This window comes from Leptodactylus fuscus, chromosome 1 (assembly GCF_031893055.1).
Source record: "Leptodactylus fuscus isolate aLepFus1 chromosome 1, aLepFus1.hap2, whole genome shotgun sequence".
NCBI classification, from domain to species: Eukaryota; Metazoa; Chordata; class Amphibia; order Anura; family Leptodactylidae; genus Leptodactylus; species Leptodactylus fuscus.
In genome coordinates, this window is record NC_134265.1 from 359,752,820 (window position 1) to 359,765,805 (window position 12,986).

A 12,986-nucleotide genomic window follows, 5' to 3' on the forward strand; every position below is an offset into this window, starting at 1 on the left:
TGTCCTGCCGTATCTCATCTTGTATCCAGACTACAGGTGTAACATCTGTGGTAAATGTACTGCTATATACCATACAGAGCCTGTATATACCTCCATGTCCTGCCGTATCTCATCTTGTATCCAGACTACAGGGGTAACATCTGTGGTAAATGTACTGCTATATACCATACACAGCCTGTATATACCTCCATGTCCTGCTGTATCTCATCTTGTATCCAGACTACAGGTGTAACATCTGTGGTAAATATACTGCTATATACCATACAGAGCCTGTATATACCTCCATGTCCTGCTGTATCTCATCTTGTATCCAGACTACAGGTGTAACATCTGTGGTAAATGTACTGCTATATACCATACAGAGCCTGTATATACCTCCATGTCCTGCCGTATCTCATCTTGTATCCAGACTACAGGGGTAACATCTGTGGTAAATGTACTGCTATATACCATACACAGCCTATATATACCTCCATGTCCTGCCGTATCTTATCCTGTGTATCTCATCCTGTGTATCTCATCCAGTGTATCTCAGCCTGCCTGGTCACTCTTTGCCCTCCTACATCACTTGAACTCACTTCAGGATTATTTGGAGAAGACTACAACTCCCATAAAGTAGCGCTTCAGTGACGTCAGGACGTTAGAGTACGCGCTGCGCGTTGACGTAACGAGAGGGCGGTGCCCGGGATCCCGCAGACATGGCGGAGCTGGAGACAGCGGCGGAACATGAGCGAATACTGCGGGAGATTGAGAGCACGGAGACGGCGTGTATCGGGCCGACCCTGCGGTGAGTGAGAGGGCCGGAGAGCGGGAGGCGGAGACATGAGAGAGTGCCCCTCCCCCAATATCAGAGACAGACTGCCCCATAACAGACAGTCCTGTCACTACATATATGTACAGAGATAAGAGACTGCCCCCCATATAGGAGACTGTCCCCATAACAGACAGACCTGTCACTACAAATATGTACACAGATAAGAGACTGCCCTCCATATAAGAGACTGCCCTCCATATAAGAGACTGCCCCCCATATAAGAGACTGCCCCCCATATAAGAGACTGCCCCCCATATAAGAGACTGCCCCCCATATAAGAGACTGCCCCCCATATAAGAGACTGCCCCCCATATAAGAGACTGCCCCCCATATAAGAGACTGCCCCCCATATAAGAGACTGCCCCCCATATAAGAGACTGCCCTCCATATAAGAGACTGCCCTCCATATAAGAGACTGCCCTCCATATAAGAGACTGTCCCCCATATAAGAGACTGTCCCCCATATAAGAGACTGCCCTCCATATAAGAGACTGCCCTCCATATAAGAGACTGCCCTCCATATAAGAGACTGCCCTCCATATAAGAGACTGCCCTCCATATAAGAGACTGCCCCATAACAGTCCTGTCACTACAAATATGTACAGAGATAAGAGACTGCCCCCCATAACAGACCTGTCATTACATAGATAAGAGACTGCCCCCCATATAAGAGACTGCCCCCCATATAAGAGACTGCCCCCCATATAAGAGACTGCCCCCCATATAAGAGACTGCCTCCATATAGGAGACTGCCCCATAACAGTCCTGTCACTACAAATATGTACAGAGATAAGAGACTGCCCCCCATAACAGACCTGTCATTACATAGATAAGCGACTGCCCTCCATATAAGCGACTGCCCCCCATATAAGCGACTGCCCCCCATATAAGCGACTGCCCCCCATATAAGAGACTGCCCTCCATATAAGAGACTGCCCTCCATATAAGAGACTGCCCTCCATATCAGAGACTGCCCCATAACAGTCCTGTCACTACAAATATGTACAGAGATAAGAGACTGCCCCCCATAACAGACCTGTCATTACATAGATAAGAGACTGTTCCCCATATCAGACAGTGCTGTCACCGGGACATGTACAGAGATAAGAGACTGTCCCCCTTCCATATCAGACATTATTGTTACGGGAGCGACGTGTAAAGAGCTGAGACTGCCCCCCTATATATGAGACTTCCCTCTAGTCCTGTCACTGGTGACTGCTCTATCAGTGACATTCCCTGCACTACTTCTGTGTTCTGTATCCTGCAGTCACATCCAGATCTGCAGCCACCAGGAGAATGCAGCTCTGGGTGTGACTGGAGTAGAAGGTTCTATGGACTATTTCTGTTGCCTTCTTCATGTAGAGCCGTACTGGATATATCACTGACCAAAGACTAGTATGTGATGTCACAGCATAGCCTCGCCGTACCCCACTAGTCACATTAGAGCCTCGCCGTACCCCACTAGTCACAGCAGAGCCTCGCTGTACCCCACTAGTCACATTAGAGCCTCGCCGTACCCCACTAGTCACATTAGAGCCTCGCCGTACCCCACTAGTCACAGCAGAGCCTCGCCGTACCCCACTAGTCACAGCGGAGCCTCGCCGTACCCCACTAGTCACAGCAGCTTCATTGGCACATCCGAATATACATTTGTCATTGCCAAAGCAAAGAGAGTGGTTAGTATGGTGGAGGGAGGGGGTTGGGTTGTACGGCGGGTGAATGGGTGATTAGAGGGGGCAGTAATGGGGTCACAGTGCTGGCACAGTCTGTTCTCCCGTGGCTTGTACGTTTGCCTGTATCGCCCCGTCTCTATCTCTAGGTTGTGGGCGCTCAGTCTGTACCGGCTCAGGGTCTGTCTGTGCTTGGGGTGGCGTATTCTCTCCAGGTAGGTGGCCATGGTGTAGTCCCTTTGTAGGGATTGGTACACATTGGTGAGTTTCTTGGAGTTATTTATTGCGCTTCTCCATTCCTCGATGTACGGCTCTTTGTCTCTCTCAATGACTCCTTTTATTTGAGCCTTGTTCAGGGCATGTTGGGGGTTTTGGCTTGGCAGATAGCTGATGCTTGGTTGGGGGGTATCAGTTTTTCTCGGGGCGCTGAGGCTCAGCCAGGCTTGGTGGTGGTAAGAGCCAGGACTGCTGCCCTGTATGTGTGTCCAGAATGATAGCGCCCTCTTCTGTATGGTGAGCCATAGAGGGAGTCTGCCTAGCTCTGCCCTGCAGGCCATGTTGGTGGTGTTGCGGTGGACATGGAGCAGGTATTTGCAGAACTCCACGTGTAAGGTTTCTGTTGGGCTAGAGTCCCTTTTTGACCGGTCTGGGTAAGTGGCAGGGCCCCAAACCTCGCTGTCGTAGATACTGAGGTGCAGAGCAGGATCGAAGCAGTTCAGACAGGTGTATTCGGGTATATTAGGGTGCAGGACAGGCTCGGAGCAGTGCAGGCGGGTATATTGGGGTGCAGGACAGGCTCGGAGCAGTGCAGGCAGGTATATTGGGGTGCAGGGCAGGCTCGAAACAGTGCACACAGGTGTATTCGGGTATATTGGGGTGCAGGGCAGGCTCGGAGCAGTGCAGACATGTGCAGTCGGGTATATTGGGGTACAGGGCAGGCTCGGAGCAGTGCAGACATATGCAGTCAGGTATATTGGGGTGCAGGGCAGGCTCGGAGCAGCGCAGACGTGTATTTGGGTATATTGGGGTGCAGGGCAGGCTCGGAACAGCGCAGACATGTGCAGTCGAGTATATTGGGGTGCAGGGCAGGCTCGGAGCAGCGCAGACATGTGCAGTCGGGTATATTGGGGTGCAGGGCAGGCTCGGAGCAGCGCAGACGTGTATTTGGGTATATTGGGGTGCAGGGCAGGCTTGGAGCAGCGCAGACGTGTATTTGGGTATATTGGGGTGCAGGGCAGGCTCGGAGCAGCGCAGACATGTGCAGTCGGGTATATTGGGGTGCAGGGCAGGCTTGGAGCAGCGCAGACATGTGCAGTCGGGTATATTGGGGTGCAGGGCAGGCTTGGAGCAGCACAGACATGTGCAGTCGGGTATATTGGGGTGCAGGGCAGGCTTGGAGCAGCGCAGACATGTGCAGTCGGGTATATTGGGGTGCAGGGCAGGCTCGGAGCAGACGATGTTGTCTTGCTTGTGAGTTACTGTTGGTACAGTTGTGAGCTCGGCAGCGCCCCCTGTGGTCTGGTAACACATTGCTTAGGCTGGCTTCTCTCCTGCCCACCGGTCAGTGACAGCCGCCGCTCGCTGATGGATTTTCAGGCTATTTTCGGACTTCCTGCTCGGCGCCTCCTCTGTCCTGCGGCTTCTCTTATTCCATACAGGAAGGCAGATCGGTGTCTTATTTTTTCCTGTGCAGGCGGTGGTGGTGTCTGCGCTGTGTGACCAGGATGGAAAACTCACAGCAGGATATGCCTGAGGTTGTCAGAGGTAGAGCTGGATAGCAGCATGTGCAAAAGGTTGTCAGGAGAAGCGGTGACAGGAGGGCGGCAACAGGTTGTCAGAGATGAGAGAGGACAAAAGGATGTGCATGAGGTTGTCAAAGAGCACTGGTCATAGGCGGCTGGTTGGGAGTAGTAGTATAGTACAGAGCACTGGTCATAGGCGGCTGGTTGGGAGGAGAAGTAGTAGTACAGAGCACTGGTCATAGGCGGCTGGTTGGGAGTAGTAGTAGTACAGAGTACTGGTCATAGACGGCTGGTTGGGAGTAGTAGTAGTACAGAGCACTGGTCATAGGCGGCTGGTTGGGAGTAGTAGTAGTAGTACAGAGCACTGGTCATAGGCGGCTGGTTGGGAGTAGTAGTAGTAGTACAGAGCACTGGTCATAGGCAGCTGGTTGGGAGTAGTAGTAGTACAGAGCACTGGTCATAGGCGGCTGGTTGGGAGTAGTAGTAGTAGTACAGAGCACCGGTCATAGACGGCTGGTTGGGAGTAGTAGTAGTAGTACAGAGCACCGGTCATAGACGGCTGGTTGGGAGGAGTAGTAGTAGTACAGAACACTGGTCATAGACGGCTGGTTGGGAGTAGTAGTAGTACAGAGCACTGGTCATAGACGGCTGGTTGGGAGTAGTAGTAGTACAGAGCACTGGTCATAGACGGCTGGTTGGGAGTAGTAGTAGTAGTAGTACAGAGCACTGGTCATAGGCGGCTGGTTGGGAGTAGTAGTAGTAGTAGTACAGAGCACTGGTCATAGGCGGCTGGTTGGGAGTAGTAGTAGTAAAGAGCACTGGTCATAGGCGGCTGGTTGGGAGTAGTAATAGTAGTAGTACAGAGCACTGGTCATAGGCGGCTGGTTGGGAGTAGTAGTAGTACAGAGGACTGGTCATAGATGGCTGATTGGGAGTAGTAGTAGTACAGAGCACTGGTCATAGGCGGCTGGTTGGCATTAGTAGTAGTAGTACAGAGCACTGGTCATAGGCGGCTGGTTGGGAGTAGTAGTAGTAGTAGTACAGAGCACTGGTCATAGGAGGCTGGTTGGGAGTAGTAGTAGTTCAGAGCACTGGTCATAGGCGGCTGGTTGGGAGTAGTAGTAGTAGTACAGAGCACTGGTCATAGGTGGCTGGTTGGGAGTAGTAGTAGTACAGAGCACTGGTCATAGGCGGCTGGTTGGGAGTAGTAGTAGTAGTACAGAGCACTGATCATAGGCGGCTGGTTGGGAGTAGTAGTAGTACAGAACACTGGTCATAGGCAGCTGGTTGGGAGTAGTAGTAGTACAGAGCACTGGTCATAGGCGGCTGGTTGGGAGTAGTAGTAGTACAGAGCACTGGTCATAGGCGGCTGGTTGGGAGTAGTAGTAGTAGTACAGAGCACTGGTCGTAGGCGGCTGGTTGGGAGTAGTAGTAGTAGTAGTACAGAGCACTGGTCATAGGCGGCTGGTTGGGATTAGTAGTAGTACAGAGCACTGGTCATAGGCGGCTGGTTGGGAGTAGTAGTAGTAGTACAGAGCACTGGTCATAGGCGGCTGGTTGGGAGTAGTAGTAGTAGTACAGAGCACTGGTCATAGGCGGCTGGTTGGGAGTAGTAGTAGTAGTACAGAGCACTGGTCATAGGCGGCTGGTTGGGAGTAGTAGTAGTAGTACAGAGCACTGGTCATAGACGGCTGGTTGGGAGTAGTAGTAGTAGTACAGAGCACCGGTCATAGACGGCTGGTTGGGAGGAGTAGTAGTAGTACAGAACACTGGTCATAGACGGCTGGTTGGGAGTAGTAGTAGTACAGAGCACTGGTCATAGACGGCTGGTTGGGAGTAGTAGTAGTACAGAGCACTGGTCATAGACGGCTGGTTGGGAGTAGTAGTAGTAGTACAGAGCACTGGTCATAGACGGCTCGTTGGGAGTAGTAGTAGTAGTAGTACAGAGCACTGGTCATAGGCGGCTGGTTGGGAGTAGTAGTAGTAGTAGTACAGAGCACTGGTCATAGGCGGCTGGTTGGGAGTAGTAGTAGTACAGAGCACTGGTCATAGACGGCTGGTTGGGAGTAGTAGTAGTACAGAGCACTGGTCATAGACGGCTGGTTGGGAGTAGTAGTAGTAGTACAGAGCACTGGTCATAGACGGCTCGTTGGGAGTAGTAGTAGTAGTAGTACAGAGCACTGGTCATAGGCGGCTGGTTGGGAGTAGTAGTAGTAGTACAGAGCACTGGTCATAGGCGGCTGGTTGGGAGTAGTAGTAGTAGTAGTAGTAGTACAGAGCACTGGTCATAGGAGGCTGGTTGGGAGTAGTAGTAGTTCAGAGCACTGGTCATAGGCGGCTGGTTGGCATTAGTAGTAGTACAGAGCACTGGTCATAGGCGGCTGGTTGGGAGTAGTAGTAGTAGTACAGAGCACTGGTCATAGGTGGCTGGTTGGGAGTAGTAGTAGTAGTACAGAGCACTGGTCATAGGTGGCTGGTTGGGAGTAGTAGTAGTACAGAGCACTGGTCATAGGCGGCTGGTTGGGAGTAGTAGTAGTAGTACAGAGCACTGATCATAGGCGGCTGGTTGGGAGTAGTAGTAGTACAGAACACTGGTCATAGGCAGCTGGTTGGGAGTAGTAGTAGTACAGAGCACTGGTCATAGACGGCTGGTTGGGAGGAGTAGTAGTAGTACAGAGCACTGGTCATAGGCGGCTGGTTGGGAGTAGTAGTAGTACAGAGCACTGGTCATAGGCGGCTGGTTGGGAGTAGTAGTAGTAGTACAGAGCACTGGTCGTAGGCGGCTGGTTGGGAGTAGTAGTAGTAGTAGTACAGAGCACTGGTCATAGGCGGCTGGTTGGGAGTAGTAGTAGTAGTAGTAGTACAGAGCACTGGTCATAGGCGGCTGGTTGGGAGTAGTAGTAGTAGTAGTACAGAGCACTGGTCATAGGCGGCTGGTTGGGAGTAGTAGTAGTACAGAGCACTGGTCATAGGCGGCTGGTTGGGAGTAGTAGTAGTACAGAGCACTGGTCATAGGCGGCTGGTTGGGAGTAGTAGTAGTAGTACAGAGCACTGGTCATAGACGGCTGGTTGGGAGTAGTAGTAGTACAGAGCACTGGTCATAGGCGGCTGGTTGGGAGTAGTAGTAGTACAGAGCACTGGTCATAGGCGGCTGGTTGGGAGTAGTAGTAGTACAGAGCACTGGTCATAGGCGGCTGGTTGGGAGTAGTAGTAGTACAGAGCACTGGTCATAGACGGCTGGTTGGGAGTAGTAGTACAGAGCACTGGTCATAGGCGGCTGGTTGGGAGTAGTAGTAGTAGTAGTAGTACAGAGCACTGGTCATAGGCGGCTGGTTGGCATTAGTAGTAGTAGTACAGAGCACTGGTCATAGGCGGCTGGTTGGGAGTAGTAGTAGTAGTAGTAGTAGTACAGAGCACTGGTCATAGGAGGCTGGTTGGGAGTAGTAGTAGTAGTACAGAGCACTGGTCATAGGCGGCTGGTTGGGAGTAGTAGTAGTAGTACAGAGCACTGGTCATAGGTGGCTGGTTGGGAGTAGTAGTAGTACAGAGCACTGGTCATAGGCGGCTGGTTGGGAGTAGTAGTAGTAGTACAGAGCACTGGTCATAGGCGGCTGGTTGGGAGTAGTAGTAGTACAGAACACTGGTCATAGGCAGCTGGTTGGGAGTAGTAGTAGTACAGAGCACTGGTCATAGACGGCTGGTTGGGAGGAGTAGTAGTAGTACAGAGCACTGGTCATAGGCGGCTGGTTGGGAGTAGTAGTAGTACAGAGCACTGGTCATAGGCGGCTGGTTGGGAGTAGTAGTAGTAGTACAGAGCACTGGTCGTAGGCGGCTGGTTGGGAGTAGTAGTAGTAGTACAGAGCACTGGTCATAGGCGGCTGGTTGGGAGTAGTAGTAGTAGTAGTACAGAGCACTGGTCATAGGCGGCTGGTTGGGAGTAGTAGTAGTAGTAGTACAGAGCACTGGTCATAGGCGGCTGGTTGGGAGTAGTAGTAGTACAGAGCACTGGTCATAGGCGGCTGGTTGGGAGTAGTAGTAGTACAGAGCACTGGTCATAGACGGCTGGTTGGGAGTAGTAGTAGTAGTACAGAGCACTGGTCATAGACGGCTCGTTGGGAGTAGTAGTAGTAGTAGTACAGAGCACTGGTCATAGGCGGCTGGTTGGGAGTAGTAGTAGTAAAGAGCACTGGTCATAGGCGGCTGGTTGGGAGTAGTAATAGTAGTAGTACAGAGCACTGGTCATAGGCGGCTGGTTGGGAGTAGTAGTAGTACAGAGGACTGGTCATAGATGGCTGATTGGGAGTAGTAGTAGTAGTAGTACAGAGCACTGGTCATAGGCGGCTGGTTGGCATTAGTAGTAGTAGTACAGAGCACTGGTCATAGGCGGCTGGTTGGGAGTAGTAGTAGTAGTAGTAGTAGTACAGAGCACTGGTCATAGGAGGCTGGTTGGGAGTAGTAGTAGTTCAGAGCACTGGTCATAGGCGGCTGGTTGGCATTAGTAGTAGTACAGAGCACTGGTCATAGGCGGCTGGTTGGGAGTAGTAGTAGTAGTACAGAGCACTGGTCATAGGTGGCTGGTTGGGAGTAGTAGTAGTAGTACAGAGCACTGGTCATAGGTGGCTGGTTGGGAGTAGTAGTAGTACAGAGCACTGGTCATAGGCGGCTGGTTGGGAGTAGTAGTAGTAGTACAGAGCACTGATCATAGGCGGCTGGTTGGGAGTAGTAGTAGTACAGAACACTGGTCATAGGCAGCTGGTTGGGAGTAGTAGTAGTACAGAGCACTGGTCATAGACGGCTGGTTGGGAGGAGTAGTAGTAGTACAGAGCACTGGTCATAGGCGGCTGGTTGGGAGTAGTAGTAGTACAGAGCACTGGTCATAGGCGGCTGGTTGGGAGTAGTAGTAGTAGTACAGAGCACTGGTCGTAGGCGGCTGGTTGGGAGTAGTAGTAGTAGTAGTACAGAGCACTGGTCATAGGCGGCTGGTTGGGAGTAGTAGTAGTAGTAGTAGTACAGAGCACTGGTCATAGGCGGCTGGTTGGGAGTAGTAGTAGTAGTAGTACAGAGCACTGGTCATAGGCGGCTGGTTGGGAGTAGTAGTAGTACAGAGCACTGGTCATAGGCGGCTGGTTGGGAGTAGTAGTAGTACAGAGCACTGGTCATAGGCGGCTGGTTGGGAGTAGTAGTAGTAGTACAGAGCACTGGTCATAGACGGCTGGTTGGGAGTAGTAGTAGTACAGAGCACTGGTCATAGGCGGCTGGTTGGGAGTAGTAGTAGTACAGAGCACTGGTCATAGGCGGCTGGTTGGGAGTAGTAGTAGTACAGAGCACTGGTCATAGGCGGCTGGTTGGGAGTAGTAGTAGTACAGAGCACTGGTCATAGGCGGCTGGTTGGGAGTAGTAGTAGTACAGAGCACTGGTCATAGACGGCTGGTTGGGAGTAGTAGTACAGAGCACTGGTCATAGGCGGCTGGTTGGGAGTAGTAGTAGTAGTAGTAGTACAGAGCACTGGTCATAGGCGGCTGGTTGGCATTAGTAGTAGTAGTACAGAGCACTGGTCATAGGCGGCTGGTTGGGAGTAGTAGTAGTAGTAGTAGTAGTACAGAGCACTGGTCATAGGAGGCTGGTTGGGAGTAGTAGTAGTTCAGAGCACTGGTCATAGGCGGCTGGTTGGCATTAGTAGTAGTACAGAGCACTGGTCATAGGCGGCTGGTTGGGAGTAGTAGTAGTAGTACAGAGCACTGGTCATAGGTGGCTGGTTGGGAGTAGTAGTAGTACAGAGCACTGGTCATAGGCGGCTGGTTGGGAGTAGTAGTAGTAGTACAGAGCACTGGTCATAGGCGGCTGGTTGGGAGTAGTAGTAGTACAGAACACTGGTCATAGGCAGCTGGTTGGGAGTAGTAGTAGTACAGAGCACTGGTCATAGACGGCTGGTTGGGAGGAGTAGTAGTAGTACAGAGCACTGGTCATAGGCGGCTGGTTGGGAGTAGTAGTAGTACAGAGCACTGGTCATAGGCGGCTGGTTGGGAGTAGTAGTAGTAGTACAGAGCACTGGTCGTAGGCGGCTGGTTGGGAGTAGTAGTAGTAGTACAGAGCACTGGTCATAGGCGGCTGGTTGGGAGTAGTAGTAGTAGTAGTACAGAGCACTGGTCATAGGCGGCTGGTTGGGAGTAGTAGTAGTACAGAGCACTGGTCATAGGCGGCTGGTTGGGAGTAGTAGTAGTACAGAGCACTGGTCATAGGCGGCTGGTTGGGAGTAGTAGTAGTACAGAGCACTGGTCATAGGCGGCTGGTTGGGAGTAGTAGTAGTAGTACAGAGCACTGGTCATAGACGGCTGGTTGGGAGTAGTAGTAGTACAGAGCACTGGTCATAGGCGGCTGGTTGGGAGTAGTAGTAGTACAGAGCACTGGTCATAGGCGGCTGGTTGGGAGTAGTAGTAGTACAGAGCACTGGTCATAGACGGCTGGTTGGGAGTAGTAGTACAGAGCACTGGTCATAGACGGCTGGTTGGGAGTAGTAGTACAGAGCACTGGTCATAGGCGGCTGGTTGGGAGTAGTAGTAGTACAGAGCACTGGTCATAGGCGGCTGGTTGGGAGTAGTAGTAGTAGTACAGAGCACTGGTCATAGGCGGCTGGTTGGGAGTAGTAGTAGTACAGAGCACTGGTCATAGGCGGCTAGTTGGGAGTAGTAGTAGTAGTAGTACAGAGCACTGGTCATAGACGGCTGGTTGGGAGTAGTAGTAGTACAGAGCACTGGTCATAGGCGGCTGGTTGGGAGTAGTAGTAGTACAGAGCACTGGTCATAGGCGGCTGGTTGGGAGTAGTAGTAGTAGTACAGAGCACTGGTCATAGACGGCTGGTTGGGAGTAGTAGTAGTACAGAGCACTGGTCATAGGCGGCTGGTTGGGAGTAGTAGTAGTACAGAGCACTGGTCATAGGCGGCTGGTTGGGAGTAGTAGTAGTATTACAGAGCACTGGTCATAGGCGGCTTGTTGGGAGTAGTAGTAGTAGTACAGAGCACTGGTCATAGACGGCTGGTTGGGAGTAGTAGTAGTAGTACAGAACACTGGTCATAGGCGGCTGGTTGGGAGTAGTAGTAGTAGTACAGAGCACTGGTCATAGGCAGCTGGTTGGGAGTAGTAGTAGTAGTACAGAGCACTGGTCATAGGCGGCTGGTTGGGAGTAGTAGTAGTACAGAGCACTGGTCATAGACGGCTGGTTGGGAGTAGTAGTAGTAGTACAGAGCACTGGTCATAGGCGGCTGGTTGGGAGTAGTAGTAGTAGTACAGAGCACTGGTCATAGGCGGCTGGTTGGGAGTAGTAGTAGTACAGAGCACTGGTCATAGGCGGCTGGTTGGGAGTAGTAGTAGTACAGAGCACTGGTCATAGGCGGCTGGTTGGGAGTAGTAGTAGTAGTACAGAGCACTGGTCATAGACGGCTGGTTGGGAGTAGTAGTAGTACAGAGCACTGGTCATAGACGGCTGGTTGGGAGTAGTAGTAGTAGTACAGAGCACTGGTCATAGGCGGCTGGTTGGGAGTAGTAGTAGTAGTACAGAGCACTGGTCATAGGCGGCTGGTTGGGAGTAGTAGTAGTACAGAGCACTGGTCATAGGCGGCTGGTTGGGAGTAGTAGTAGTACAGAGCACTGGTCATAGGCGGCTGGTTGGGAGTAGTAGTAGTAGTACAGAGTACTGGTCATAGACGGCTGGTTGGGAGTAGTAGTAGTACAGAGCACTGGTCATAGGCGGCTGGTTGGGAGTAGTAGTAGTAGTACAGAGCACTGGTCGTAGGCGGCTGGTTGGGAGTAGTAGTAGTAGTAGTACAGAGCACTGGTCATAGGCGGCTGGTTGGGAGTAGTAGTAGTACAGAGCACTGGTCATAGGCGGCTGGTTGGGAGTAGTAGTAGTACAGAGCACTGGTCATAGGCGGCTGGTTGGGAGTAGTAGTAGTTCAGAGCACTGGTCATAGGCGGCTGGTTGGCATTAGTAGTAGTACAGAGCACTGGTCATAGGCGGCTGGTTGGGCGTAGTAGTAGTAGTACAGAGCACTGGTCATAGGTGGCTGGTTGGGAGTAGTAGTAGTACAGAGCACTGGTCATAGGCGGCTGGTTGGGAGTAGTAGTAGTAGTACAGAGCACTGGTCATAGGCGGCTGGTTGGGAGTAGTAGTAGTACAGAACACTGGTCATAGGCAGCTGGTTGGGAGTAGTAGTAGTACAGAGCACTGGTCATAGACGGCTGGTTGGGAGGAGTAGTAGTAGTACAGAGCACTGGTCATAGGCGGCTGGTTGGGAGTAGTAGTAGTACAGAGCACTGGTCATAGGCGGCTGGTTGGGAGTAGTAGTACAGAGCACTGGTCATAGGCGGCTGGTTGGGAGTAGTAGTAGTACAGAGCACTGGTCGTAGGCGGCTGGTTGGGAGTAGTAGTAGTAGTACAGAGCACTGGTCATAGGCGGCTGGTTGGGAGTAGTAGTAGTAGTAGTACAGAGCACTGGTCATAGGCGGCTGGTTGGGAGTAGTAGTAGTAGTACAGAGCACTGGTCATAGGCGGCTGGTTGGGAGTAGTAGTAGTAGTACAGAGCACTGGTCATAGGCGGCTGGTTGGGAGTAGTAGTAGTACAGAGCACTGGTCATAGGCGGCTGGTTGGGAGTAGTAGTAGTACAGAGCACTGGTCATAGGCGGCTGGTTGGGAGTAGTAGTAGTAGTACAGAGCACTGGTCATAGGCGGCTGGTTGGGAGTAGTAGTAGTAGTACAGAGCACT

The 12,986-nt window shown here is 51.8% G+C and overlaps 1 protein-coding gene across 3 annotated transcripts in view; it reads left to right on the forward strand.

Moving 5' to 3' along the window:
- Positions 1-672: 672 nt before the first annotated feature.
- EXOC6B (exocyst complex component 6B) overlaps positions 673-12,986 on the forward strand; it is a 161,585-nt gene continuing 149,271 nt past the window's right edge. For all 3 annotated transcript variants that reach the window (XM_075261823.1, XM_075261825.1, XM_075261828.1), the window contains exon 1: positions 673-787. In XM_075261823.1, coding sequence (XP_075117924.1) covers positions 699-787 — 89 coding nt within the window. In that variant the 5' untranslated portion in view covers positions 673-698. The remainder of the gene's footprint in view (positions 788-12,986) is intronic.